We start from the raw sequence: 27,728 nt of genomic DNA, 5'->3' as shown, positions 1-27,728 counted from the left end.
TGTTGGTTAATGCAAAGCTGTATTTTGTGCTAAGTTTTTATAAAGCACTATTTGTCTTTAAAAAGTTTTCTTCTCTGAACTAGTGCCATATGTTTTCTGAGAAATTTTTCCCAATTTTGCTTCTTAAACTGTATGCAATTTCTTCTTGTCTTCTATGAAGAAATCTGAAACTCCTATCATGCCATTTTTCCTAGTAACTCTAAGAAAAATAAGAAAAGACATAATCATTAGTATTTTATTATAGCAGGGAAATTTTTAAAAAAATTTTATTGTAAAAATATAAATTTTTTTCTAAATAAATTTAATTATGGTCATTTAATACCCTTTCAACAACATGTATTCATATGACATTTCTTCTGAGGTCAAAATATTTTCTCTTCCAATGCATACTTTATAATGAATATGGATGCATAAAGTTATACTGTTATTGTGAAACTCAAATGAGATGTCTTTAGTCTTTTTTTTTTAGGTTTTTGCAAGGCAAGTGAGGTTAAGTGGCTGGCCCAAGGCCACACAGCTAGGTAATTATTAAGTGTCTGAGGCTAGATTTGAACTCCAGGGCCAGTGCTCTATCCACTGCACCACCTCGCCACCCCTTCTCTTTAGTCTTTAAAGGAGCACTGCAAACCTTAAAACCTTATATATTGAGAGTTGATATTGTTTGTCCTTTGTTCTTGAAGATAACATCAGGGAGGTGATGCCATGACATGCACATGAACTGGATCTGATGACGGATGCTGTACTAAGTCACCACCCTCACTTTGTCCTTTCTTTCTGAACCACCTCTTTTCCTTAATAGAACTAAAGAAATCAAACTAAACTTTCTTGGCTGTCCTCCATTTTCTCTTCATCAGTCTCAGGGCTCATTTGACAGTTCAATCCTATCACAACCCTCACAGGGTCATGCCATGCCATGCTTTTCTATCCCTCCCTAGAGGAACATATACATATAATGAAAGGCTAAAATATCCATAGCAAGAAAGACCAATTAACAATTTCATGGACAACTAGATAGTTCTTTAAATTTCTCTTGTGAAGGACAGGAATTCGTTATCTATGCCTTGGTTATAATAGTAGTGGGTTTGTTCTGTGCTACCATTTCCAAAAAAATTAAGTTTACATTTATATGTTATAGGGGACTAGCCAGTAGTCAATCAGTCCTCCCATTATATTTTTTGTTCTATTTAAAATGATGCTTTATAGATTTTTAAAAGTATTTACATATATTGATCTTTTTTGTAACAACTCTTGATAGATGTTATCAAACTAATATATAAGGTATCCCAAACTTACTGAAGTTTTAATCCATTAAATAAAACTTTAAAACTGCATATTAAGATGTTTGGAACATCCTGTATATTAACACTATTTTGTAAATGATGAACTGAAACACATGGAGATTAAGTGACATTTTTACATAAAGTTACACAGCTAGTAATAAATTGTAGAACTGGGGGAAAAAACATCCTAAACCACTCAAAATTTAAGGCTTATAAAATTTGAAAATATACATGTATTATACTAATGACTACAATTAGGGAAGAAGTAAATTCAAATGGGAGTAGTTGTGTCACACGAACGGTTGAACAAAGCTCTAGACCTGGAGTCAGAAATACTGATCATCCTGAATTCAAATCTGGTCACATACATTAAGTTGTATTGACCCTAGGCAAGTCACTTAAACCCTTTTTGCCTCAGTTTCTATCAGCAAAATAAACTGGAGAAGGAAATTGCAACTCTCTCTAGTACCTTCACCAAGAAAACTCTAAATAGGGTTCACAAAAGAGTTGGACATGACAAATAAGTGACCAACAAATTCAGATGAGGGTTTGGCACTAACAAGTACAAATATAATCCAAATGAATTTATTCATTGCTACATAACATAATTACACAATATACTTTCTTAAATCCTTTTCTACAATTACAATTTTGTTTCTGTGAATCTCTATTATAATCTACCTTTATTATTATTCCCTATTATTTGCTGCCTATTATAGCTTCTGGAGGAAAGGACTATCCTTTAAAAATGAAAACAATTTGCACTGCCCTGAGGAAAATGCAAACAAATAGCAAAAAAAAAAAAAAAAATGGCAAAAATCCAGCAAGCTCTAAAAAAGAAGAAAAGACAGAGCTGCTTGGGTTTTGCTTTGCTTAATTATCATTTCTACCATACTAAACTGGTTTTTCAACTTCATTCTGACTTCTTGTCATCTTGTTCATTTCCTGCACATTCTTTCTATCCATCTTTCACAATTTAGCTTCACACTTGCCCTTAATATCCATCCTCTACTCTTCCCCTTTAAGACCCTTCCCTCTAACACAATTCATTATTCACAATCTACTTATCCTCAGTGTTGGTTACATGTATGGTGTTATTGTCTCAGCTTAGCTTTCACTGCTAATTTATAATCATACAAGATTCAAGTCATAGGGGGCGGCTAGGTGGCAGAGTGGATAAAGCACCGGCCCTGGAGTCAGGAGTACCTGGGTTCAAATCCGGTTTCAGACACTTAATTACCTAGCTGTGTGGCCTTGGGCAAGCCACTTAACCCCATTTGCCTCTCAATAAAAACCTAAAAAAAGAAAAAAAAGTCATTCCCCAGTTGATAAATGGTCAAAAGATGTAAACAGGCAGTTTTCAGAATAAGAAATTAAAACTACCTATATTCTGTATTTTCCAAATCATTGTTTATAAGAGAAATGTAAATTAAAAGTATGACACCTCATACCATCAGATTAGCTATGATAACAAAAAAGGAAAATGATCAATATTACTGAAGATGTGGGGAAATTGGGACATCAATGCACTCACTGTTGGTGGAGTTGTGTACTGATCCATCTATGCCTATATCCATACCCTCTAATTCAGCATTACCAATTCTAGTTCTAATATCTCAAAGAAATCATAAAAAATGAGAAAATTTCACATGTCCAAAAATATTAATAGCAGTTCCTTTTGTAGTGTCAAAAATAGGAAATTGAGGGGATGCCCATTATTTGGGGAATGGTTGAACAAGTTATGATATGTGAATGTTATGGACTACTATTGTTCTGTAAGAAATAGAGAAGCATGGAAATATTTGCATGAACTGGTGCTGAATTAAAGAAGTAGAACCAGGAAAACATTGTACACATTAATAATAAAATTGTGAGCTCATCACCTATGATAGATGCAGCTCCTCTCAGCAGTTTAGAGATCAAGGATAATCCTGAGATACCTGCTATGGACAAATACCATGCATATCCAGAGGAAAACTATGATATCTGAAGAACGAAATATACTATGTCCACTTTTTTAGAGCATCTTTTATGTTTTTCCTTTCTTTCTCATGGTGTTTTCTTTCCCTCTACCTCTAATTCCTTTTTCACAACATGACTAATGTGGAGATGTATTAAACACAATTGTACAGCTTTTTCCTAGATTGTTTGCTACTGTGGGGAGGGAGAAGGGAGAGGATGGTAGAAAACATGGAACTCAGTGCAAATACATGAATGTTGAAAACTACCTTTGCATGTAATTTGAAAAATAAAAATTTAAATTTGAATTTTTTTTATCAATCTCAACTATTAGTGTGTAACAAAGTAAACTATAAGTTTATTTAGGTTGAAATGTATATTTTCCATAGTAGATTCCAAATTCATTAATAAAAGAGAGTATCAGATTGAGTTTATACTTACACTGTTTCTTCAAGATGAGTAAGAAAAATGTTACTCTCACTTTCAGTTCTATCCGGATCTAATCCTGAGAGATAAGAGAAGATGTAAGAGAACCTCTCAAATGGGATGCGAGCAGGTCCACCTTCAGGATCTTCTGTAAGAATTTCACAAGCATTCTTCATTGCACTCTGTAATGACTGGAAACAACATCACCAAAGATAAAAAAAAAGTTAAATTTGCTATTCAGATTCATATCATTCATTAATGATTTAAAAAAAGAAGCAAAAATATTTTATTGAACTTCTGTCAAAGAATTGGGGAAGAAAAAAGGACAGGAAAAAGGGAAAAGAAAAAAAGGAAAAAGCATATAATTGATCTAAAAACATATTTTTGTGGACTATTAAAAATTGTGAGGAATAAAAAAAAAGGTCATGAAGATGGAGAGAAAATGATATATACCACCCATAAACCAAACTACTTTTGTTACACTAAAATTGCAGATCTAGTTGGTATAAAGTTTTAACAATAGTCTTAATCCTGTCACAGTCAACCAACTATTGAAATTTCTTCCATGTGTCCTAAATAAACTTCAGGTTTTTAGGAGAGCTATGTTCATAATTTTACTTTTCTGATATTTTGTGACTTTATACCCCAATTTAAGTATTTAGGAATATCACAGATTGCAGATTTGGAGGGTTTGCTTGATTTTTGAAGCTCCCCTTACCCTCCAACTTTTATTTTTGTTACATTAATTAAAAGATAGTAGATTTTGCCTATTACCCATATTTACATAATTCTGTATTTTTTTGCATTCATACCATGTTGCAAGAAAGAATACTTTCCAATTTTCTACTATCCACATGAGTATTGTTAATGATACTGTGATAAAGTCCAGAAATTTATGACATAAAATAATCACTGGTCAATTATTTCAAACCATAATTTCCTATTCAGAAAAAAATGACACTGACTTTTCACATGTTTTATTGACATTGTACTAATAAACTGGTAGGGTGTATACAAATTATACCATATCCTTTATATAAATTTCAAGTTATAACCAGAAAGATTCTCCATTTCCCACAAAAACATGAGGTTTTCTGAAAGACCTTTCAATGGATGAAATAAAACTTGGTAAATGTTTCTCAATTTCAAGTTAAGTATGACCAGTGAATACAAAAACAAGGAATGGGATGGACTTTTCTTTGAGAAATGAACTAAAAAATTTTAAATTAAAGAAAATTAAGCAAATAAAGTTGATAATATTAATAAAACTGATCTTGAAAATAAAATGGAGTTTTTGTCAGATCTTCCTGACTACCTAAAAAAGTTAAAGCAGCTCTTCAACTTTGTTTTTTCACCTCTGCCGTTCTTCACCCTTTTCCCTCTGCCTGTTATAATTCTATCAAATCTTTTCAAGAACTGGCTTCAAATCCTTTTTTTTTTTCAAAAAGCCTTCCCTGACTCACTCTGGTAAATCCAAAATTATCTTTTTTGACTTTACATGAAAAACAATAATAAAACAAAATAATAGAGACTATATAAATGCTAGACATTATTACATGTGTCCTGACATGTAATAAGACATTTTACAATGCAGATAAGTTCTTGCTTTTCTTATGTAATGGTAATTTGTCTCTGTCCACCCAACCCCCACCACCTGAAATACCTTTGTCTAAGTCATAAAGTGTACTAAAATGCAGACTTATTAAATCATGCCATAATAATAAATGGAATTAAGAAATAAAAGGTAAACTTTATTAAGTATGTACAGTAGCTATACAGTAAAATAACATAGGTGTGCAATCTATTGACCCTTCCTCATCCATAGCACCTGGGCTTTATCATTGATTGTTGTTTATACAAATTTTTTTATGAAGTTACTGAGAGATGTCTATCTCCAATTTCCTGCTGAAACATCGTCTCCACTTGTGTGATCTAGAGGCATCCGTATTTGGAGCTTAGGAGTTGAGGGATAGATTTTGAGTCATCTGCCTGGAGATGATAGCTGGAATCAATAGAAACTTGATGAAGTTCCTGAGAAAGTATAGAAAAGGCTCATGACAAAGCCCTGAAGTACACACAGTCATCAGAGGCAGGATATAAATGATAAACCCTATAGAGTAGTCTTTAACAGAAGAGAACCATAACCAATGTCACAAAACCTTTAGAAAAAAATAATATTGAATAGGAAGTATTGGATATTAGAGTGGTCGAGAAGACTTGATTTTACAATAAAAAAAATTGAAAAAGGAGAGACCAAAACAAGAGATTAGTTGCCCAATACCACTAGAAACTACACAAAGGAAAAAAACTAAAAATTAAACTAGAAAGGTATGTTTGAACTAGATTTTGGAGGACCTTGATTCCTAGGATAAAAGGTTTTGTACTTGGTATTTGGGAGACCCAAAGCCTTTGAACAGGCAGGGAAGTAATGTAAATTAGATTTGCTGGGCATATAAAAGTGAGAGATGTTATGGAAGTATAATTAAAAGTAGAAAGTAGAATTAAATAAATTGACAACTGCCTATATCATATCAGAGTAGAGATATGAGGGAAAGGAAAAGTCAAGGATTACTACCAGGTTACAAACCTGGGCAACCAGGGGAAGCTGGAGGAGAGGCAATTTTACAGGAGAAAATAATCAGTTCCAATGCAACTTCCAGGTTTTCTTCCTTCCTCCATCGCTCAGTAACCTTGCTTCTTTTGAGGTTTATGTTATTCATCACTACCATCAAAATCCCAAGCCACTCCTCCCTTCAATTTTCTTCCCTCTCAATTTTTCTCCTCTCGCAAAGTAGGGGATTTCAACATACACATTAATTCTCCTTCAAATATTTCAACCTTCCTACCTCCATGACCTACTCTCAGTCCCCACATTGGTCGTGATGGTCATCTCTTGATTCTGCCATTACTCACAATATGTACCACCTTCTATGTTCAAGAATTGTCTATAACCATACTCTTCATACATATGTATTATGACTTCCAATTCCTTGACTCCTCAATTCTCTCCCAAGTCAGTTCTCCTGCATTAGCCCCTCTTTTTTAGACCCAACCCTTGGATGAACCAACTCTCCCAAGGCCCTTTAATCATGTCACCAATTAGACCTAGCCAAACCTCCCTGGATCACTCCCACCATTCACTGCCTTAGCTCCTACACTAGGGGCAATGAATGACAGTGGAGAATATCATACAACTCTTCTGACTGGATTCACTACAAAATTTATTTCACCTAACCTCTCACTGCTGCTAGGCCATCTGACTAGTCTCGCTTGAACTCTCTCCACAGTAGTTCTATCAAACTGTTTAATCAGTTCTCAAACCACCCCCCCTGGTTTTTCCCCTCATTCTCAGCTGAGAACTTTGCCTCCTATTTTTTATAACTCCCCTTCATCACTCAGCTACATTTTCTTCTTCAGCTCTTCTCACATGAAGTGGTCTTAATCCTTACCAAGGCTTAACCCCTGCTCAGGCAATACCATTGCATCCTTTATCCAACTGAATGTTCCCTTTGTCATACTATTTCAGTCTCTCTACTGTATCACTGTCTACTATCTACAAACATATCCACTTCTCTTAACCTTAAAAAAACCCTTCCATTCCCACTACCTTCCTATCATCTCTTCTGCCCTTTCTAACTAAACTCAAGAAGGCTATCTTTATAGGTGCCCCCATTTTCTTTCTTCTCACTCTTAATTCCAACCTCTGACCTTATCATTCCATTGAAAACTCTCTCCCAAGTTACTGGGGATTTCTTAGCCAAATCCAGTGTTTTTTCCTCAATCCTTAATTCTCCTGGACTTCTCTTTGATCTATTGATAACTATTCACTCACTCCTCAGTCACTTCTAGGCTCCAAGACTCATTTTCTCCCTCCTGCTATCCTCTATTAGCTCCTCCTCCAAATCACACCCTCCAACTTTAGGTATCCCCCAGGGTTTTATCCTGTCTTGTTCTCTCCATCTCTACTACTAAACTGATGATTTCACTAACTCCCATGGATTTAATTACCATCACTATGCTGATAATTCTCAAAAATCTATCTTTTCTACTCCAATTTCCCTGCTGATCTCCAATCTCACATCTTCAGCTGCTTTTTTAAGATATCTTGAACTAGATGTTCAGCAGACCTCTTAAATGCAATATGTACAAATTGATTATGTACAACATTATGTTCAAACCTGACCCTCCCCCCTTACCTCCTCCCAGTCCTTCAGGTTTTCAGCCTAGGATTCCTTATAATCTCTCAACCTCTTCCTACTCCCCCCAATATTCCCCATTATCAAACTATTGCTAAAACCTGTCCATTTCCCCTTTGCAACATTTCTCCTATGTTCCCCCTTCTATCCTCTGACACCGTCACCATTCTAGTGCAGATCCTCCTCACCTATTGCTGGTGGATCTAACTCACGTCTTTCTCCACTCCAGTCCATCTACCATTCAGTCACTAAAGTGACTTTCTCTCTTTATGATTAAGTTATGATTGATTGCCTAAGGTCCTACAGGTAGTGATATTAAGATGGAGAATCTGAACTTCAGTTCTCTCCCTTCAGAACCAGAGCTCTTTCTAACCAATATTTAGACATATTTAAAGATACACACACACACACACACACACACACACACACACGCACGCACACACACACCCCTGAATAAAACTTCACTGGCTCCCTATTGCCTCCAAGAGCAAATACAAAATACCGTTTGACTTGACCTTTACAACACAATCCTGTGGTTGGGTTATAATACCTTTCTAGTATTCTTACACCTTATTCCAAACTAGCATGTATTCTTCCTTCCAGTGATACTGATCTCCTGGCAGTGCCAACTAAAATCCTACTTTCCAGAGGAAGTGTTCTCCGAATTCTTTTAATCCCAGCGTTTTTCCTGTTAATGATATCTTATTTATCCTGAATGTAGTTTGCTTTATGTATATTTGTTGCATGTCATCTTCCCTATTAGGCTGTTATTAACTCCTTGAGAACAGACTGTCTTTTGACTTTTTGGTACCCCCAGGGCTTTGATCCTCAGTATCTACCATGTAGTAGGTACTTTATTTTTATTGATTAACAACTAGTACAACTAGGAAAACATGTCCAGCAGGTAGTTGGTGATGGGATTCAAGAAGAAAGATTAGGCCTGGATATAAAAGTTTGGAATGCAAATTAAATTATAATATTTTATTTTCCTGAAGTATTATCACTGAGAAGAATCTAAGAATCCTTTAATTTTTATGTAATTTATATTGAAACAGTTCTAAGATTTATAAGTTTTGTAATGGTTAATTTCCAGGTTAATTAAGGGTATTCACAATCAGATCATATATACATATATATATATATATATATATATATATATATATATATATATATATATATATGTAGTTTGAGTGTTTGAGACAAAACACTTCACTAATCATCATCACCATCATCGTCATCATCACTACCATTTCTACAGTACCTGAGAGTTTTACAAAGATTATTTCATTTTATCCTCACAATAATCATAGGAGGTAGGTACTATTCCTATCACTGGTTTACAGATGAGGAAATGGGCAGACAAAGGTTCAGTGACTTGCCTGAAGTCACATAGGTAGTAAATGTCTGAGGCTGGATTTAAACTCAATTTTTTCTAAATACATATATTCATATCTCATTTATTTTTTCTAAAACCCTTTTTATGAAACTATTATCTCTATTTTTCAGATTAAGGAGAGTTAAATCACAAAGAAATGAAGGGACTTATACAGGGTAATACACATAAGTGTATATGATGTAGGATTTGGAACCACAACTTCTTGACTTGTTAAGACTTTAGTTGTTAGACTAGGCTGCCTCCTTTCAGTTGAGAATAAAATGAAATAGAACATTTTGTACTAGGTTCTCAAGGAGCTGAAAATGTAGGTAAGAACCTAACATTAAATATTCAAGTTTACTTCACTTCTTTCAAGGATCTATGATTTTATCACAATATATCATATATTCCATTGAATACATTCTCACCCTCTATAAACTTAAAGATGTTGTCTTAAGAATTTTGCCGAGGCCAAAAAAATTCATCATCCCATAAACCAAACTGAAGATGAATCTCTCCAAAGTTTGCTAGACTGGATCTTTGAACAATGGACACAGTATTGTCATCAAATGAGTAATGGCATCTTTGGCTAGTGTCATTGCCTTGATTTTCTATCATGTTGGTAGTGGGATAGAAAAAGGTGCAAAGAGGGAAAGAAAGAGGGAGCAAATAGAGAAGTATATCATTCTACTTATAAGAATGATTATTAAAGGAGGAATCTTGTTCCTGATGGTCACTCCAAATAATACTACAACTTTGGGAAAATGGTGTCAAAGTATAAGGTTGTATCCAAAAGTGCTCATTGTTCCTTTTAAGACTTCACCTGTTGGCAGAAAAGATATATCTAACATAAATAATATTAGGTTAAGCCAAGGATCCGACTTTATGGAACTTGGATTTATTGATCTCCTGCTACTGTAGGATATACAAGGGTCCGGCTTTCCAGAGCCTATTCTACTGCCATCTAGTGTCTAGATAAAACAAGTAAAGATTTGGCAAATGAATATCTATGTTAGGATCTAGAGAATATTTTTTTCTGCTCTCAAAGTTAATTTGTAGCCAAGAACTCAGTTTGCATGGAGTACAATAAATCCTAAAAAAACTGACCATTTCATAACTATTGTATCCCTTAGGATTATTCTTCCCATTACTCAGGGATCTCCTCTCATAATAATAGTTCTAGCATATGTTCAAATAGTTTCCAATAATTTCTGTCAACAATGAGGTATTTCAAGTGAGAAGCTATTAAAAAATGATTGTTTTCCTACAAAGAAATCTACAAGGGTGAAAATCCCTAGAAATGAAGGTCAATTGTTAGATGAGACAATTTGAAAGTGTTGGGAAAAACTGATATTTATAGGAGACAATTGATTAGGAAATCCTTACTAAGGAAGGCATAGTTTTTTTAAAATTTTTTCAAGGCTAAGGGGTTAAGTGACTTGCCCATGGTCAAAGAAGCTAAGCAAATATTAATTATCTGAGGATTATTTGAAATTGGGTCCTCCTGACTCCAGGGCTGCTGCTCTATTCACCTAGCTGCCTCATAAAGTTATACAACATAGATAATGTACCAATGTCATGCCACCATTTCAAAGTAGTACAATAGAAATGGTAGAAAAAATTATGGGACTAGCTAAAAAAACTGAACAGAAATGTAGCACTAAAATCTGCCCCCTTTCATAGCAGCTAAGTTTCTTTAACTTAAGATATAGTGTCAGATTTAAAGAAATATTTATGCTTATTACACATTAAGAATTCATACAATTAAAATCTGAGCACAGAGGTTTCTTCAATTACCTGCTAGCTGCTAGGGCCTTGAGAGAACTAAACTATTAAAATGAACAGAAGTTGAACTAACCTAAAAGATAAGCAGAGCAGTATAGTATATATTAGAAGGGCTACCATGAGATGCAGGAGAGAGGAGCAAGAAGAGGGGCAGCAATTTAGAATGCTGTCTGAAATTGTAGCCAAAGAGCAACTTAATGCATTTCTTATATGAAAAATCAAAAAGTCCCTATTAAAAAAACCCCTACTCTATTTGTCATTTCAACTTCATTTTCATGAATAGAACCCTTGAAATCATTGGTTCTTTTCCTACCATTTTGCCCTATATGAGTACTTGAAATAACGGAGTCCAATTGTATCATTTGCTCCACCCATCCTTGGAAGGGAGTGGGTTTGCTGTTATAATAATGTACCAGCACAATTATATTTCCACATGGTAGGTTGGTATTAACAGCTATATTTCGTTCCATGGTTCATACTTATTTTGGCTCTGTTTGCTTTTCATTAAAACTCTCAAAGAAAGTATGGAATTGACAGGTGAGCCTACTCTTATAACAATCTATGTAGTAGTAGTAGTAGTAGTTAGTGCTTATTAATATTACATTCAAGTATAAGAAAGAACTTTATCAGCTACTGAATCAAAGTTTACTGCATGTCTAGCTTCCGTATGTGACCAAGACTATAGTGTCATATGGGACAGTTTACCTACCATTCTTTAGTCTAGGGGAACAATTCATGACAGTCTGTTTTTGTACTGTCAGCAAAGCCAAGAATAGTTTTTGTCAAATTCATTCTAGGTCAGGCAAACATCCTCAGCCAGAAGATGTCATAATTAGTATCATTACTATTTCAAAATGGTGAGTGAGCTCAATGAATATGAATTCGCCATGGCTCAAAAGTATGTGGTATATATACCCAGACTGATGAGTGGTAGGGTAGGAACCATATAAATTTGTAAATAGATAAATCACACACACACACACACACACACACACACACACACACACACACATATGTGTGTGTATATATATATATATATATATATTCAACAACATATCACAGAATTTCAAATTTGGAAGGAACTCTAGTGACCCTCTAGTCCAATCCAGAATTGAAAGAGAATTCCTGCAACCTAGCCCCAAGCAAGTGCTGTGATGCTCTACACCAGGAAATCCAACCCATTCCACTATGGATAACTCCGAGAAGACTGAATCTGTCTTTTACCCTCATCTTCCAGCTCTGCTCTCTGAGATCAAAGGACATAAATTCAATCCCTCCTTCCACGATATGACAACCTTTTCAAGCATTTGAAAACAGCTATTTTGCTTCCCCCAGTTCATTCAACTATTAATCTTTCTGTGGACCAGAATTGGCCCTTGTACCATTCTAGCTGACATTCTTTTGGATGGTCCTCAATTTATTGTGTTCAAAATACAAAACAATGCTAGATGTGATCTAACCAAACCAGAATGCAGAAGGAATGAATACTGCCACTTAATTCCAAGAAGTGAGGTTTTGTCTCTCAATGTAGCCCAAGAACATGTTAGCTTTCTGGGCTCTCAGAATGACCACTAGAATGACTCCCCCCCCACCCTATTTTTTCGAACTGCTGTCTAACTCAGCTACCAGTCCCCTCATCTTTTCTTGTGAAGTTGATTTTCCATGTCTGAATATTTAATATTCTTATACCTATTAAATTTCATGTAATTACAATAAAAAAACTTGAGGGAAAAAGAGAAGGAAAAATATGCATATCCCACTGTTCAAAATTAACAACTGATAAAATAACTTTTGGTTTAAGGTTTACAAAGGAGTTTAAAATTCCTCCTTCTAGATATATCTGATGAGATGCCTCCTCAATGACATATTATAATCTTAACATAGTTGAGCAAAACAAGTATTCTCTCCTTTAACTCAATGAAGTCATTTGCCAGGTAGGCCTTAAAAGTATATTAACCATCAACTGATGTGTGTAGCTTTTATTCATGACAAAATGTCGCCATCTAGTGTTGTAATAGGTTAAGTATTTTTCCAAAGACAGTATTTTTTGTTTTAGTTTTTTTCAAGAGGAGTGAGATAAATATTTAAATTATGAAATTTCTTTTTAATCACTAAAAATTTAAAATTCCATAATTAAAAGTTTCATATTAATAAAACTGCATGTATGTGTGTTGGGGGGTTGTTTCCTCTAAGAATTAAATTCACTCTCTTGTTCTTGTCTTTTCATACACTGATCCTTTTTTTGTATAGCCATGTCAATTTTTTGGGCCACAAGCATGAGGGATTTTGACATACTCCCCATGCCCAAGTTTACACTATAAACCTCTAGCCAGAAGTATCTGTGCCAAGGTCAAAAATATTTTTCATTACACATATTGGTTTTTCTCCCACTAATAGATATGTTTTCTTTTGGAGTTTCATAGATATTCATTTAAATATAGATTCTTTCCATATTACCTCAAATAGCAAGCATCATCCTTCACAAGTCAAACAAGCATCTCAAATATCTCTTCCCTCCATCTTCTGTCACTTGAAATTCCACTTTGCAAAGGGCTTTTAAATCCTCCTTTCTGGCCTCCTCACACTTCCCACCAACATTTTCTTTTGTGGGCATCCAAGAAATACAGAAGTGCTTTGAGTATAATTATAACCATGACTTATCATTATCTTATTTATATGTTATGTGGGATACCTATACCCTTTTCTAACCATAAATGTTCCACATCTATCCTGAGTCCACTTCTCTATTACTTCACTTGGCAATTTCAATCAACTCCCAAGGATTTAATTATCTCAATGCTGATCCACATCCTGGTCCCAATCTGTCTGCTGACACCCAGAGTCTTGCATCTTGATTGCCTTTTAGACACCTCAAATTGGATGTTCCAGCATGTTGAAAACTCAACTCATTATCTTCTCCCTTACACTCTTATCCTCTTCCCACCTCCCATCCAATCTTCCCTATGATAGTAGAGGGCAACCCCTCCATCCTCCCAGTCCATCAGACTCCCAGTTTAGGAGTTATCCTGGATTACTCCCTAGAGCTAATCTGTTACTAAGGCCTGTCAGCTTCACCTCTGCACCATCTCTCCACTACATAACACTCTAGTGCGGTGTGTTGGCCAGCCTCAAGTCTCTCCCCACTGCAAACTATCTTCCTTCAGCCACAAAAAAGGACTTCCTAAAGTGTAAGTCTAAGCATATCATTTCTCTCCCCCAATAAATTTCATTTGATTGCTTCCAGGATTAAAAAATATTGCTGGAGAAGTTCAAAGCCTTTCCTAACTAACCCCCTTCTTCCTCTCCAGTCTTCTTACACCATACTCCTTTTGCCACATTCTCTGATTCAGTGACAACAGCCTCCTTACTGTTGCATCATAAGACACTCCATCTCCAAGCTCTGGCTGAGCATGGAGACATATCCAGAATTCTGTTCCTCCTTAGCTCTGCATCCTGGCTTTCCTAGCTTCTTTCGTGTCTCAGTGAAATTCTATCTTCTGCAAGAAGACAATTCCAGTGCTTCCCCTCTCATTTGTTTTCTACCATTAGAGCTATTTGAGGGCAGACACACTTTTCTTTTTATATCCCTTAGCACAGCAGAAGTACTTATTAAGTGGTTATTGACTGAATAACTGATATTTTAACACAGAAACTGCAAATCATTTATTGCAGTTTATATGATTAAGATTTTAAAGTATTTTATGTTTCCTTTACCAATGAGGAAAGCATGAAAAATAGATAAGGTAAGACATGAAATGATGTGCAAAGACTTTACTCCTAATTTCTGGTACACATAGCACTGGAAACTAAATCTTTCTGTAATAACACTAATAAAAGAGTTTTTGTTATAAAATTTTTCCTGTACTATTGCAATATTTATAAAAATACATTTATTACTGAATTTAAAAGGATTGTACCATACAGTTCAATACTTAAACTGACAGTTGATTTCATGGTTAATTCTCCTCCATCGATAAGAGTTGATGTGATCAAACAATTTATCACCCTCGGGCCAATTTCTCAATGAAATCTTCCACATTAGCTGGGCTATCCTTGAAAGACATTAGACTCACATTTAAAGGACCTGAAATAGCCTTTGAACAAGTCACTACTAAGCTACAATGAGGCACATCAGAGTAGGGCTTTAGAATGTCAGAAATAAACTTAACTGAAAATTATAGGTCAGGAACAAAATTACCAAAATGGTCATAGTAATTTTTAGCTTCAGTTATTCAAAATCAAATTTTTAAGGTGTTTTTGATATTTAGAGGTAGCCAGTTGGCTCAGTGGATTAGAGTACTGGACCTGCAGTCAGGAAAAATCTGAGTTCAAATCAGCTTCAGACACATACTGGTTGCATGCTCTTGGGCAGGTCAATTAGCTTGTTTTTTTGTTACCCTACCTGTAGAATGAGGATAAAAAAGTACCCATCTCTTAGTGTTATTGTGAAGAATTAAACAAGATGATAATTGTAAAGTAATTAGCTGACATATAAGAGGCACTATATAAATCTTATTTCCTTGTCTTTTCCTTCACTTTTGACTGTCTTATACAAAATTATTAATGCTTTGTAAAGATACCTACTCCACCTAGTGTGCTACAGGCAAGTGAGAAAAATTTCATCCATTCTATCTTGTCTTCAACAGGATCCATTTTGAGAATGAATTTGAGTGTTTCCATTGGCAAGCACAGAGTTTTCCATTTCTTAGTAAGTTCTTCTAGATCCACAAATTCTGAGTGAGAAAGCTTTAAGAAATATAAATGGTAAGTTAAAATCATGTAGAATAGGACAGAAAAAATTTTTTTAAATTGTCAGTATTCTAAATTTCAACACTTAACTTGAAGGGACACTGAAGATGATTTAAATCAACTGTCATTGGGGAAGAAATTAAAGCCATGAGATATGAAGTAGGTTTTCAAAAGTTATTCCCACAATTCAACCTCTCTTTTAGTTTTGAAAGGCAGTGGGGTTAAGTGACTTGTCCAAGGTCACACAGCTGGGTAATTATTAAGTGAGGCCAGATGTGAACTCAGTTCATCCTGACTCAAGGGTCGGTGCTCTATCCACTGTGTCATCTAGCTGCCCCTCAACCTCTCCTTAAAAGCAAAATTCTTCCAAAGAGGTAGAGGAATTAAGATTTTCATATTCTCAAATTTCAAATACAAAGCCGAGTTAATAGTTATTATGTAAACTGTTTCAGTCTAATAAAATTTCTACAGAATGATCCTGCCCTAAATTGAAATGGAGTCTTCAAGTGAAGAAACAGTTTACTGTCAAACATTCTTTATGCCTATGAAATAACTATCTACTCCTAGAGACTTCCAAAAACAGATTGAGTAATATATACCAAAGTTGTCCAAAGTAGAAGTCCTAAAGGAGATGACACTTTTCCTGATTAAAAATGGGGAAAAACATATTTACAAAGAGATGTGATTTTTGAGGTTCACCATTCCCCTCATTGGATTTAGTCTGTATACAGTCTTTTTTTTTTTAGGTTTTTGCAGGGCAATGGGGTTAAGTGGTTTTCCCAAGGCCACACAGCTAGGTGTCTGAGGTTGGATTTGAACTCAGGTACTCCTGACTCCAGGGCCGATACTCTATCGACTGTGCCACCTAGCCGCCCCGATTTAGTTTGTATACAGAAAGAGTTTGGTAAGGATTTGTGCCACCCAGGTTACATACAACCTTAATCTATGAAACATTAAAACTATTTTCCCTTCCTAGAAAAAAAAATTTGAAATTTTACAATACCACCTCTAATGAAAATAAAGATCAGAAAATTTTGGCTTTAGAGACCAAGTACTGAACAATTTCTTTTTTAATATGCTAGATTTGTTTTTAAAGCCAAGGTAGGAAATATGATTCAAAAGATTCAGGGAATAATTTAAAAGATGAGTTGTAACTATTTGTGGAAAAACCACTGGATTAAAAAAAAGACAATATTTAATACATGAATTAATTTATGATGATATAAGATTTAGGTGATAATGGGTAATCTTACTTAGTGAAACCTAACAGTGAATCATTTAAATTTGAGGCACAGGAGATAATTATATATAGTTATTATAAAGAGTGCCTTCCTTCTTTGAATAAACTTTAAAAAATTTGTTGGATGTGAAAATAGAACTAACTGTTTCTGTGTGGTGTCAACCACTTAATATACTTAGTCAAGTTTGATTTAAATAACTAAAAAAATTAAACCATAAAAATATTATTGGAGCTGAAGTACAAAAATGCTATACAGTTATTGTGTAAGTTAAAAAAGGGGGGTAGGGAATTAATTACTTGTTAGCTGGATAAAACAAGTTCTTTTATACCTGCTTGTGTAAAACTTTAAGGAGTCCTTTTGTTAATCCTGTATCTGTTTTTTGGGTGGCCACAGGCAGTTCAATTCTCTCTTTTACAGGAAGGGGAGCCCCTCGTGACAAGGCTGAGAAATACCTAACAGTAAAAGAAACATTTTAGAAAAGCTCATAGGATCAATATTTATAAAATAAATGAGTTAGGTTCTTAAATTAATTTTGTGAGTATGTTTAAAAAATTATGAATATAATATAAGGCAAAAAAGCAACACATTTTTCATCCAAGCTCTAGCATCAATCTAAACAGTGGGGTTAAACTCAAAAGAAACAGGGGCAAGAGGTAGAGCCAAGATAGTGGAGCAAAGGCAGGGAACTCACCCAAGTTCTTCCCCAGACCACTCCAAATACCTTTAAATAATGACTCTAAACAGATTCTAGAGAGGCAGAATTCACAATAAGATCAAGTGAAACAATTTTGAAAATTTTGAAAACAATTTTGAAAAAAAAACAACAAAATTTTGAAACAATTTAGAAAAGACCTGGGCTGTAGAGTGACCTGTCTCACAGACTGTAGGGCACCTGGGTCATTCCAGACCTCTCAAGGCCAAGATTACCAGGGACAACTTGGAAAGTCAGCAGAAAAACTGTTGCACTGGAGTGAGTGGAGCCCAGTCTAGCACACGCCTCAGTGGCACAGCCCAGACCACAGCAGGAGCAAGCCTCAAGAGCCACTGAATCAGTATGGCAGCTGCTCTCAGGGTTCTTGGTCCACAGAAAGTTAAAGAGTTGGGAGGAAAATACAGGGATCTCTTTACAGTCAATGAGGCAGGACTCTTTGCTTTGCCCATACACAGATCATGGTTGCAGTCTGGGAACCCCATCCAAGGAAGAGGAGGAGAAGAAGCCCAATGGAGTTTACTGCTACAGCAGGGCACAGACTGTTCTCACAGCACCAGGAGAGGCGGGGAGTGCTTGTGGTCATCCTCAGACCAGAGCACAGGCCAGGAGAGCAGTCAGAGCCTCTCATAAGACATTGAAGAAATCAAGAACTTGAGAACCTAGAAGTATTTGTGAAAAAGGTTATAAAAGCTTGGGACAGTGCAATGTCCTCCCCCGGAGGCAGAGTCCTACCTTATCAGAGCTAAAATCAAGTTATAGGTTGGGGAAATGAGCAAAAAGTGAAGGGGAAAAAAACCTGACTATAGACAGTTACTATGATTATACAGAAGATTAAAATACTAAGATGACATCCAAATCCCCCAAAGAAAAATATGAATTGATCTCAGGCCGTGAAAGAGCTCAAAAAAGATTTTGAAAATCAAGTAAGGGAGAGGTAGAGAAAAAAATTGGAAGCGGAAAATAAAGTGATGTGGGAAAATCATGAAAACCGGAGTCATCAGCTTGGTGAAGGAGATACAAAAAAATATGGCAGAAAATAACATCTTAAATGCCAAAATAGGCCAAATGGAAAAAAAGAGATACAAAAGTTCACTGGATAAAATGGAGCAAGAGGGAAACTGATGACTTTGTGAGAAATCAAGAAACAAAACAAAAGAATGAAAAACTAGAAGAAAATGTGAAATCTCTCACTGGAAAAACAACTAACCTGGAAAACAGATCCATGAGAGATAATTTAAAAATTACTGGTTACCTGAAAACCATGACCACATAAAAAGTGTAGGCTTTATTTTTCAAGAATTATCAAGGAAAACTGTCCTGATATCCTAGAAGCAGAGGGTAAAATAGAAATCAAAAGAAGACACCAATCACCTCCTGAAAGAGATCTGAAAATAAAAACTGCCAAGAATATTATACCAAATTTCAGAGCTCTCTCTCAAGTCAAGCAGAAAATATTGCAAGCTGTCAGAAAGAAACAATTCACAGTAAGAATAACAAGATTTAGTAGTTTCTACATTAAGGGCTTGGAATATGATATTGCAGAAGTTACAACCACCCAGTAAATCTAGGAGAAGATGGATATTCAATGAAATAAAAGACTTCCAAACTTTCCTGATGAAAAAAACTGAAGCTGAACAGAAAAATCTGATCTTCAAATACAAGACTGAAGTGAAGCATAAAAATGTAAAACAGGAAAGGCAAATCATAAGGGAATTGAATTGCTTATGTTCCTACACGGGAAGATGATATTGACAACTCATATTCATATAATTAGGGCAGTTAGAAGGACTGCATGTAGACAAGGCACAGGTGGGAATTGAATATGAAGGGATAATATATGAAAAAGATGGGAGTTAATGGGAGAAGGGAATGTACTGGGAGAAAAAGAAATGGAGAGAGGTAGAATGGAGGAATTATTTCACATAAGCAAAAAACAGCTTTTGCAGTGGAGTAGAACAGGAGGGAGGTGAGGAGAAGTGATTGAGCCTTTCTCCTATCAAAACTGGCTCAGAGGAGTGGCTAGGTGGCACAGTGGATAAAGCACAGGCCCGGAGTCAGGAGTATCTGAGTTCAAATCTTGTCTCAGACACTTAATAATTACCTAGCTGTGTGGCCTTGGGCAAGCTACTTAACCCCATTTGCCTTGCAAAAAAAAAAACCTAAAAAAAAAACTGGCTCAGAGATGAAATAATATACACACTCAATTGCATATAGAACTCTTATCTTAACCTGGAAGAAAGTAGGAGGGAAAAGGGATGGGGAAAAGGGATGGAAAGAAAGGTGATGGAAGGGAGGGAAGATTGTGGGAAAGGGTAGTCAGATGCAAAACACTTTTTGAGGAGGAACATGTGAGAGGAAAGAGGGAATAGAATGGAGGTGGAGGAATAGGATGGAGGAAAATACTATCAATAGTAACTGTAGGAAAAAAATATTGAGACAAGTTTCCCATTTTTCAAACTTGAGACAGATTTATTAAAAAATAAGAGCCAATCCCCAATTGATAAAATGACTAGAGACACTTCCAGCCAAGATGGTGGAGAGAAGCCAGCCACTGTGCTAAGGTCTCCTGGCTTTCCCTCAGAATATGAATCAAGCCTCTTAACAGAATTCAGATCCACAAAATCCAGAAAGATCAAAGGAGAAGAACATCTACCAAGAAGGTCTCAGAGAAACATGGGTGAGCCGGAGGCAGAGAGCAGAGAGCCAGTGCAGGGGCAGCAGGGCGAGACCCAGGTCCAACCTGAGAAAAACCCTGTGAGTGGTGGGAGAGCTCCAGCACAGTGGCTAGACAACAATTCGGTCAGCTCTGCTAGCCTGGAAGACCAGGGCTGCGAACCCTGTATTTTCCAGTTTAGTGCCCCCCCACCTCTGAGAGAGAAAGGGGCTCTTCCCAGAATAAACACAGTAACAACAACCCCCACCCCCCAGCTCTCTCTCAGTACTGAGTGAATAATAAGATTAACTATATAGCCTGAAGGCCCAGCCCACATTGTTCAAGGATAATTCAGATCTTGATGCTCCCCCCATCCCCCCAGAGCTAGGGAGAGGGCCTTAAATCAAGGTCACAGACACTCCAGAGAAAACTTCTAGCACCCCATACTGGCCCACGTGCACTTGGAGTTACTAAGCCCAGTGAGCAAAGCCTCTAGGATATTCAAACACCAAACCTCCGTGAGCCAGCCCCTTCCCAACACAAGATCCTAGGAAAATGAAGAAAGGCTAGCCAACCCATTGAAAACTGCCCTGACATCATGGAACCAGAGTAAAATAGTTATTGAAAGACTACATTGATTCCCTTCTGAAAGAGATCCCAAAATGAAAACATCAAAGACTTCCAACTTCCAGAACTATCAGATAAAAAAGAAAATCCTGCAAGCAGCCAGAGAGAAGCAATTTAGATGCAAGGAACCACAATAAGGACTACACAGGACCTGGCTGCATCACCATTAAGGGATTGAAGGGCATGGAAGAGCAAGGGAGCTTGGAATGCAGCCAAGAATTCACTATCCAGCAAAACTGAGCCTTCTCTTCCAGGGGAAAAGATGGACATTTAACAAAACAGGAGACTTCCAACTTTTCCTGATGAAAAGACCAGAGCTAAATAGAAATTTGGACTTCAAACATGAGTCTCAAGAGACACATGAAAAAGGAAAAGAGGGAAAAGAAAATAAAACTGCTATCAAATAAGATGAAACTGATTATATTGCCACCTGGGAAAAAGTTCTTCATAAGTCTTGAGAATTCTAACTTTATTAGAGAGAATATACATAGCCATAAGTAATGGACACTCATGACTTGTCTGTGACTCTAATAGAATGATAAATGACTGAAGATATAAACAAGTTTTCAAATTAGGTTATCAATGCTATCAAAAAAATTTAAATAATTTTTCAAAAATGCCCTAACTTACTATTAATAGGAGAAATGCATGTTGGAAAAAATCTAAGATAAGGTACTACCTTTTACTTATTGAATTGTCTAATAGGACAAGAAAGAGAAAATAATAAATGTTGAAAGATGTAGGAAAAATGGATTGTGAAATGATGCAACAATTCTGTAGACCAATTTGGAACTATATCCAAGGGCTATAAAAAAAAAACATGCCTAGCCCTTGACCTAGCAGTGCCCTCTACTAGGTCTACATTCCAGAAGAGATGAAAAACAGGAAGGACAAGGATTTCTATGTGTATAGATATTTATATATCTTTTCTGGTGACAAATAACTGGAGATTGAGATGCCCACTGATTGGGGAATAGCTGAAAAAAATTGTGGTATGTGATTAAGATGACATGCTATTTAGTTATAAGAAATGAACAGGATGCTTTCTGTAAAAAAACAACTTACACGAGCAGATGTAATGGAAAATGTACTATAAAGTAACAGCAGTGTTGTAGGATCATCAACTGTGTGAATAATTTAATCTTTTCTCAGCTAAGCTGTGACACAAGACAACTCTGAAGGACTTATGGTAAAGAATACCATCTATCTATTCCAAAGATAAGAGTTGATGGTGTCTAAAAGATTGAAGCATACATTTTTTTAAACTTTATTTTTCTTGAGGTTTCTCTTTCTTGGGGGAAGGATTATGTTTACTTTTGCAACATGACTACTACAATTTTTAACCTCTATCATGTAACTTTCTCAATGAGAGAGAGAGTAGAATGGGAGGAAGGGAAGGGAATTTGGAAATCAAGGTTATGGAAATTAATGTTAAAACCTGTTTTGCATGTAATTGGGGAAAATGAAATAAAATTTATATCAAAAAGAATTAAAAAAATAGAAACAGAGACCACTAAATTGTACATAAGGATCTTTTCAGATCACAACTATAAGATGTAATATTTATGTTTCATTGAATTTTTTATTTTATTAAATATTTTCTAATTGAATTTTAATCTTCAGGTTGCCTCATGTGGCCCATAGGCCATATTTGACACTTCTCATATAAAGCATAAAGTATAGCTAAGTCTGGTCTCTCAAGTATTTTATGTACACTGTTTTGTATTTCTGATTTTTTTAAATTTCTCCCCTTTCCCCCCTTTCAGTTTTAAAAAAATACTAATTTATTAATATAGGTTTCTAATTTTTATAATTTTCATTTCAAAATAGTCCCTAATCAAGCAGGTTTCCTATCAACTGGTTGATGATAATCATAAGATTCAGTCTTGCTGAAGAAGCCATTTTATCTTCTAATATTGATTTAATTATTATTAATCATAAACAACAAATTAATATAAAATATTGTCTTATAAAATATATTATTAATATAAAAATTAATAATTATTAAAATATATTTTATAACATTTTATTTTTTTTATAAATTACATGTCAAAATTTTTAAATTAAATTTTCATATTTTGAGTTCTAAATTCTCTCCCTTCCCTCCCCCAGTGAGAAAGCAAGCAATTTGACGTAGAATATCCATATATAGTCATGAAAAGCACATTTCCATCTTAAGTCATGCTGTGAAAGAAAAACAAGAGCAAAAAACCTCCCCAAAATAAAATATCTGCATTTAGACTCTATTAGATCTTTCTCTGGAGATGGATAACATATTTTATCATAAGTCCTTCAGAATTTTCTTGGATCATTATATTACTGAGAATAGTTAAGATTTTCAAGTAGATCATCTTACAATATTGCTATTCCTGGATACAATGTTCTCCTGGTTCTGCTCATTTCACTTTTCACCAGTTTAATGTTGTCATGTTTTTTTTTCTGTTTTCCCCCGCTGATATTCATCCTTTAGCAATCTATTGAGTTCCACACATTTTTTTCCTATCCCTCTCCCTTCTCTCATTCCTCCCCATGGTAGTGAAATCTGATGTAAGATCATGTTTAATATATTTCCATATTAGGCATGTTGTGAAAGAAGAACTAAGGGAAGGAGGAAGATCATGAAAGAGAAACAACATTACAACTTTTTAATGTCCTTCCATCCTATCTTCCCTATTTGTACTCCCCTGCTATTTGTATTTGCTATTTCCCCCTTTCCCCTTATACTTCTCTTCACCACTGTTTTGCTTTTGATTGCTATCTTTCTCACACTGTCCCCCCCCCCCTTTCCTCTCCTACTTCCCTGTAGGTTGGATGAATTTTTAAACCCAATTGGAATATATATCATTCCCTCTTTTAGTCAAATATGTCAAGAATAAGATTTACTGGAGTTTACACTACCCTCCCCACCTTCTTTCCCTCTACTGTTAATAGGTTCTTTTTCCTCTTCTTGTGATGTTAATTATCCTTCATCTTCTCCCAGTATAATCTTTTATGTCTTAATTGTTTTATACCTGTCTTGTACCTCCACTCTCTGTCAAAGTATACTCCTTTCAACTAATGCTGACATTAGTACAATTCTCTCTCTTTTTTTTTTAGGTTTTTGCAAGGCAAATGGGGTTAAGTGGCTTGCCCAAAGCCTCACAGCTAGGTAATTATTAAGTGTCTGAGACCGGATTTGAACCCAGGTACTCCTGACTCTAGGGCCGGTGCTTTATCCACTTCGCCATGTAAGTGTTTCTAAACAGTCAAAAGAATAAAAAAATTAAGTCTCTGGATGGGGGGGGACTAGGTAATAATCCTTGGGAAAAAGATACCTTATGTAAACCTTTAACAATATTTAATAATGGATAGAAGATAAAAGATTTTTGCCTTGAAGGAAGGAACCTGGGGTTTGAGTCCTGCCTCTGACACATACAAACTTATATGGTCTTTCATGTCTAACACCTCTCCCTCAATTATGGATAATTGTCTAATTACCAGCTAATGAAAACATATGTAATAGTACCCATCATAACTGAAGTTTAAATCACACACATAATACCAATTGGAAGGTTCTTCAGTTCCAATCTTATGAATAAAATGATATAAAAATATAGCTTAGTCAATATAAATCAAAAAACTGATCATGGTGCATTCCAGATATAAGGAAAAACGAACTTCTGGTCAGGGAACACTGATTTTGATCTAGAGATTTGGCATTATCTGTTTTCACTCTTTGGAATGGGAAAAATTAACACAAAACAATCTCAGAAAGATGAATACAAAAATTTTTTAGTGTTGCCATTTTTTTAGTTTAGTGCCATTTTAGTTTAGTTTAGTGCCATTTTTTAGTGTTGCAAAGCACTTTTATCTATGTTGTCTTCTACCCTAGAAACCCTAGTAGGTTAGAACAGTTCTATAAGTGTGTTTGGATTTTTTTTCCTTTTCATCTACATGAAAAAGTAAAAATAAAATGATGTTTCATGATGTTTGGCTTCTGACACACTAGCTGCTTGAATGACCAGATTGCCAGATTGATCACCTAAACTTGTATTTCTGATCAACTCTAAATTACAAATATGTAGTGATGTATAAAGGGATGTTTCTTCACTAAGATATTCCTACACTAACGATAGATTGACCCCTCCCAAAAAATAAAACCTTGACAAAATTCAAAAATGAAAGCATAACAAATGATTCCCACCAAGAACAATGGGGTAATGAACTTTTGAACCCAAGTGAACTATACTGAACAATGGAACTCGGGGGGAAGGGTTTGCAAATACAAGGTATTGTGGAAAAGGACTATAACACACGGGAGAAGAAGATGTGAAATAAAAGGATCAGTGGGAATTGTTTTCCTTCAGAAGTCTTAGGTGAAAAGGAGAGAGGGAGAGGAGTTGAGAAATACTGCCTCTAAACCAGGGGTTCTTAATTTCGGTGTCGTGACCCGTTGAGGAATCTGGTAAAATCTATGACTCCCTCTTAAATATACATTTTCTAACTACAGAAAATGAAATATAAATTAGAAAATTTATTAAAATAAATTTTTAAAAAATAAATTCAAAACTTTCTCTTTAATCTCTCTCTCTCTAGCTAGGAACCCCTTCAAAACAGTTCTCCATGCTTTCTTTCCACGAACAGCAGTAACCTTGACATGTGAGAATATAACTTTGAAGTAGACAAACCTCTCAAATCATCCTGGCTTTAAAATTTCAAGAATTTGACACAAAGTTGCTCGAGCTACTTTAAAACTTCAAGACTTGGTCACAAAGTTGCTCGAGCCCATAGGGCTTCACTCCTTCTGCCGGTTTGTGAACTCTCCTCTGACCACATCTTGTCACACAACACCAAGGACAGAGTGGCCAATCAGGAAAGAGTCTCCTTTAGCAGGCGTTCTGTCAGACCAATCACAGGCAAGGTTAAGATAGCTCTGATCCCTCAAAATTGTCCTTATAGGTTAGTTGCAACGGGAGTGGCTTTTTGCCAAAAAAAAAAAAATCCTATTCTTTGGAGGAATTAAAAACTCTAATACTTCAAAAATTAAAATAAATACAGCACAGTACAAATTTCTTAACAGGACTTGAGAGTTGCTTTGTCTAAATATTAAGGATTTCAAAGAAATAAACAACCCCCCCCCAGGCAAGTAGCGCCCCGCTTTGGGCGTTTCCCAAGGGCAGCTTACCCTGCAGACCACTGTAATACATCGGTTGGCTGGGTTCTAATGGCAGCTTTGGTGAACTGTTTCAAGATATCTGGAAGTTCGGGGGGTATATGAATCTGCTGGGCGCAGAACATAGTATCTGGAAGAGGCATGATTCTTCGAGAGTTTAACGACCCCAAGCTTGCAAAGGAAAAAAAAATTTATATATATATATATATATATATATATATATATATATATATATATATATGTATGTATGTATATGTATGTATGTATATGTCCTACGGAGATAATTAAAAAGAATAACTGCTCTACATGCTCTTAAGAGGAAGATCATATTTTACCAGTGTGGTTTAGTTATCCTGAGGGTCTTGGGAGAGGGGAAGGGAGTGTCTTACTTTTGGGGAACTGCACATAGTAAACGTTCCATTTGGGAAAGGCGGGGGACACCAAAAGAAGGATTTTAAAGCGCTCAGCAGGGAGAGGTTGGATCTCGGACCCTTTTTTTAAAAAGGCCATCACCCGACAGACTAGCTAGCTGTGCGACTCTGGGCAAGTTACTGAACCCTGTTTGCCTCCGTTTTCTCATCTGGAAGATGAGCAAGAGAGGAAATGGCAAACCACTTCCAGTATTTTTTTTTCAAAAATAAAGAAACTCCAAATGGGGTCAGAAAAAAACAGGACAGTTGAAAACTACTGAAACAGCATCGCCCCCCAATTCTCTCACCCCTGGGAAAACAGCTGTGAGAAGGTGCTTCCTAACTGGATCTGAGCCGACCCTCCTCCCCCTCCTCCCCTCCTCCCCCCGCCCCTGCTCCTGTTCCTCCTCCTCCTCCTCGTCGTCCTCCCTGGGAATGGGGAGCATCCGGAGGCCGGGGAGACATCTGTCAGGCTTCGGTGTCAGCACTCATGCCGAGGCCAGGGAGCCGTTTCGGGGGGCCACGGCGGGGGAGGAGAGGCTGCAGCCCTCCGAGAGCATGGGCGGCTTTCCGAAGGGGGGGACCCGAGCTGTGGGGGCGGCTCTTACCGACTCCTCCTGATGCAGAAGAAATGGGGGTCAACGGCGGCAGCTCGCGATTCCCCACGAGCCGGGCGGGCCGGCTCAGGGGCGGGGTCGCGATTGTCTCCCCGTATCCCGGCAACGGGCCTGGCCCGGCGGGCAGGCCGTTTAGCAGGGCCCTCGGGTCCAAATGCGTGGAGCACACCTGACACCCAGGAGGCCTTCCCCGCGGCCTTTATTTTACATTTAAGATACGCATGAGGGGGGCGGCTGGGTGGCACAGTGGGTAGAGCGCCGGCCCTGGAGTCAGGAGGACCGGAGTTCAAACTTAATAATTCCCTAGCTGTGTGGCCTTGGGCAAGCCCCTTTAACCCCACTGCCTTGTAAAAACTAAAAAAAAATAAATAAAATAAAAATAAAATAAAATATACTGATGTGAAATTGGAAGGTTTGTGATTTTCTTCATAAAACTCGAATCTTCAAAATTCAAAATTGACTACCAAAAACAACAAAAAGTTAATCTAGAGCTAAAACTTTAGTTTTTTTTCCATTTGGTACCTAAGATACCACACCGAGACTGCT

The 27,728-nt window shown here is 36.3% G+C and overlaps 1 protein-coding gene and 1 long non-coding RNA gene across 3 annotated transcripts; both read right to left on the bottom strand.

Moving 5' to 3' along the window:
- Nucleotides 1-27,278, bottom strand: ROPN1L (rhophilin associated tail protein 1 like). 2 transcript variants are annotated; one of them, XM_074201712.1, is made up of 6 exons: nt 27,174-27,278; nt 26,168-26,326; nt 17,340-17,463; nt 15,606-15,767; nt 3,681-3,856; nt 1-199 (listed from the first exon to the last, which is right to left on the bottom strand). In XM_074201712.1, the coding sequence occupies exons 2-6, from the start codon at nt 26,296-26,298 to the stop codon at nt 124-126; spliced, it is 669 nt and encodes a 222-aa protein (XP_074057813.1). In that variant the 5' UTR covers nt 26,299-26,326; nt 27,174-27,278; the 3' UTR covers nt 1-123. The 2 variants fall into 2 exon arrangements, with proteins under 2 accessions (XP_074057813.1, XP_074057812.1); XM_074201711.1 differs by lacking the exon at nt 27,174-27,278 and adding an exon at nt 26,874-26,946.
- LOC141498502 (uncharacterized) lies at nt 6,253-14,528 on the bottom strand. Its single transcript, XR_012471661.1, has 3 exons — nt 14,312-14,528; nt 13,479-13,622; nt 6,253-6,270 (listed from the first exon to the last, which is right to left on the bottom strand). It is a non-coding gene; the product is annotated as an uncharacterized LOC141498502 (long non-coding RNA).
- Nucleotides 27,279-27,728: the final 450 nt, after the last annotated feature.

The sequence above is a fragment of the Macrotis lagotis genome, chromosome X (assembly GCF_037893015.1).
Source record: "Macrotis lagotis isolate mMagLag1 chromosome X, bilby.v1.9.chrom.fasta, whole genome shotgun sequence".
In the NCBI taxonomy this organism is placed as follows: Eukaryota; Metazoa; Chordata; class Mammalia; order Peramelemorphia; family Peramelidae; genus Macrotis; species Macrotis lagotis.
Note: the sequence above shows the minus strand (reverse complement) of the source record. Positions and strands in the feature narration are given on the sequence as shown.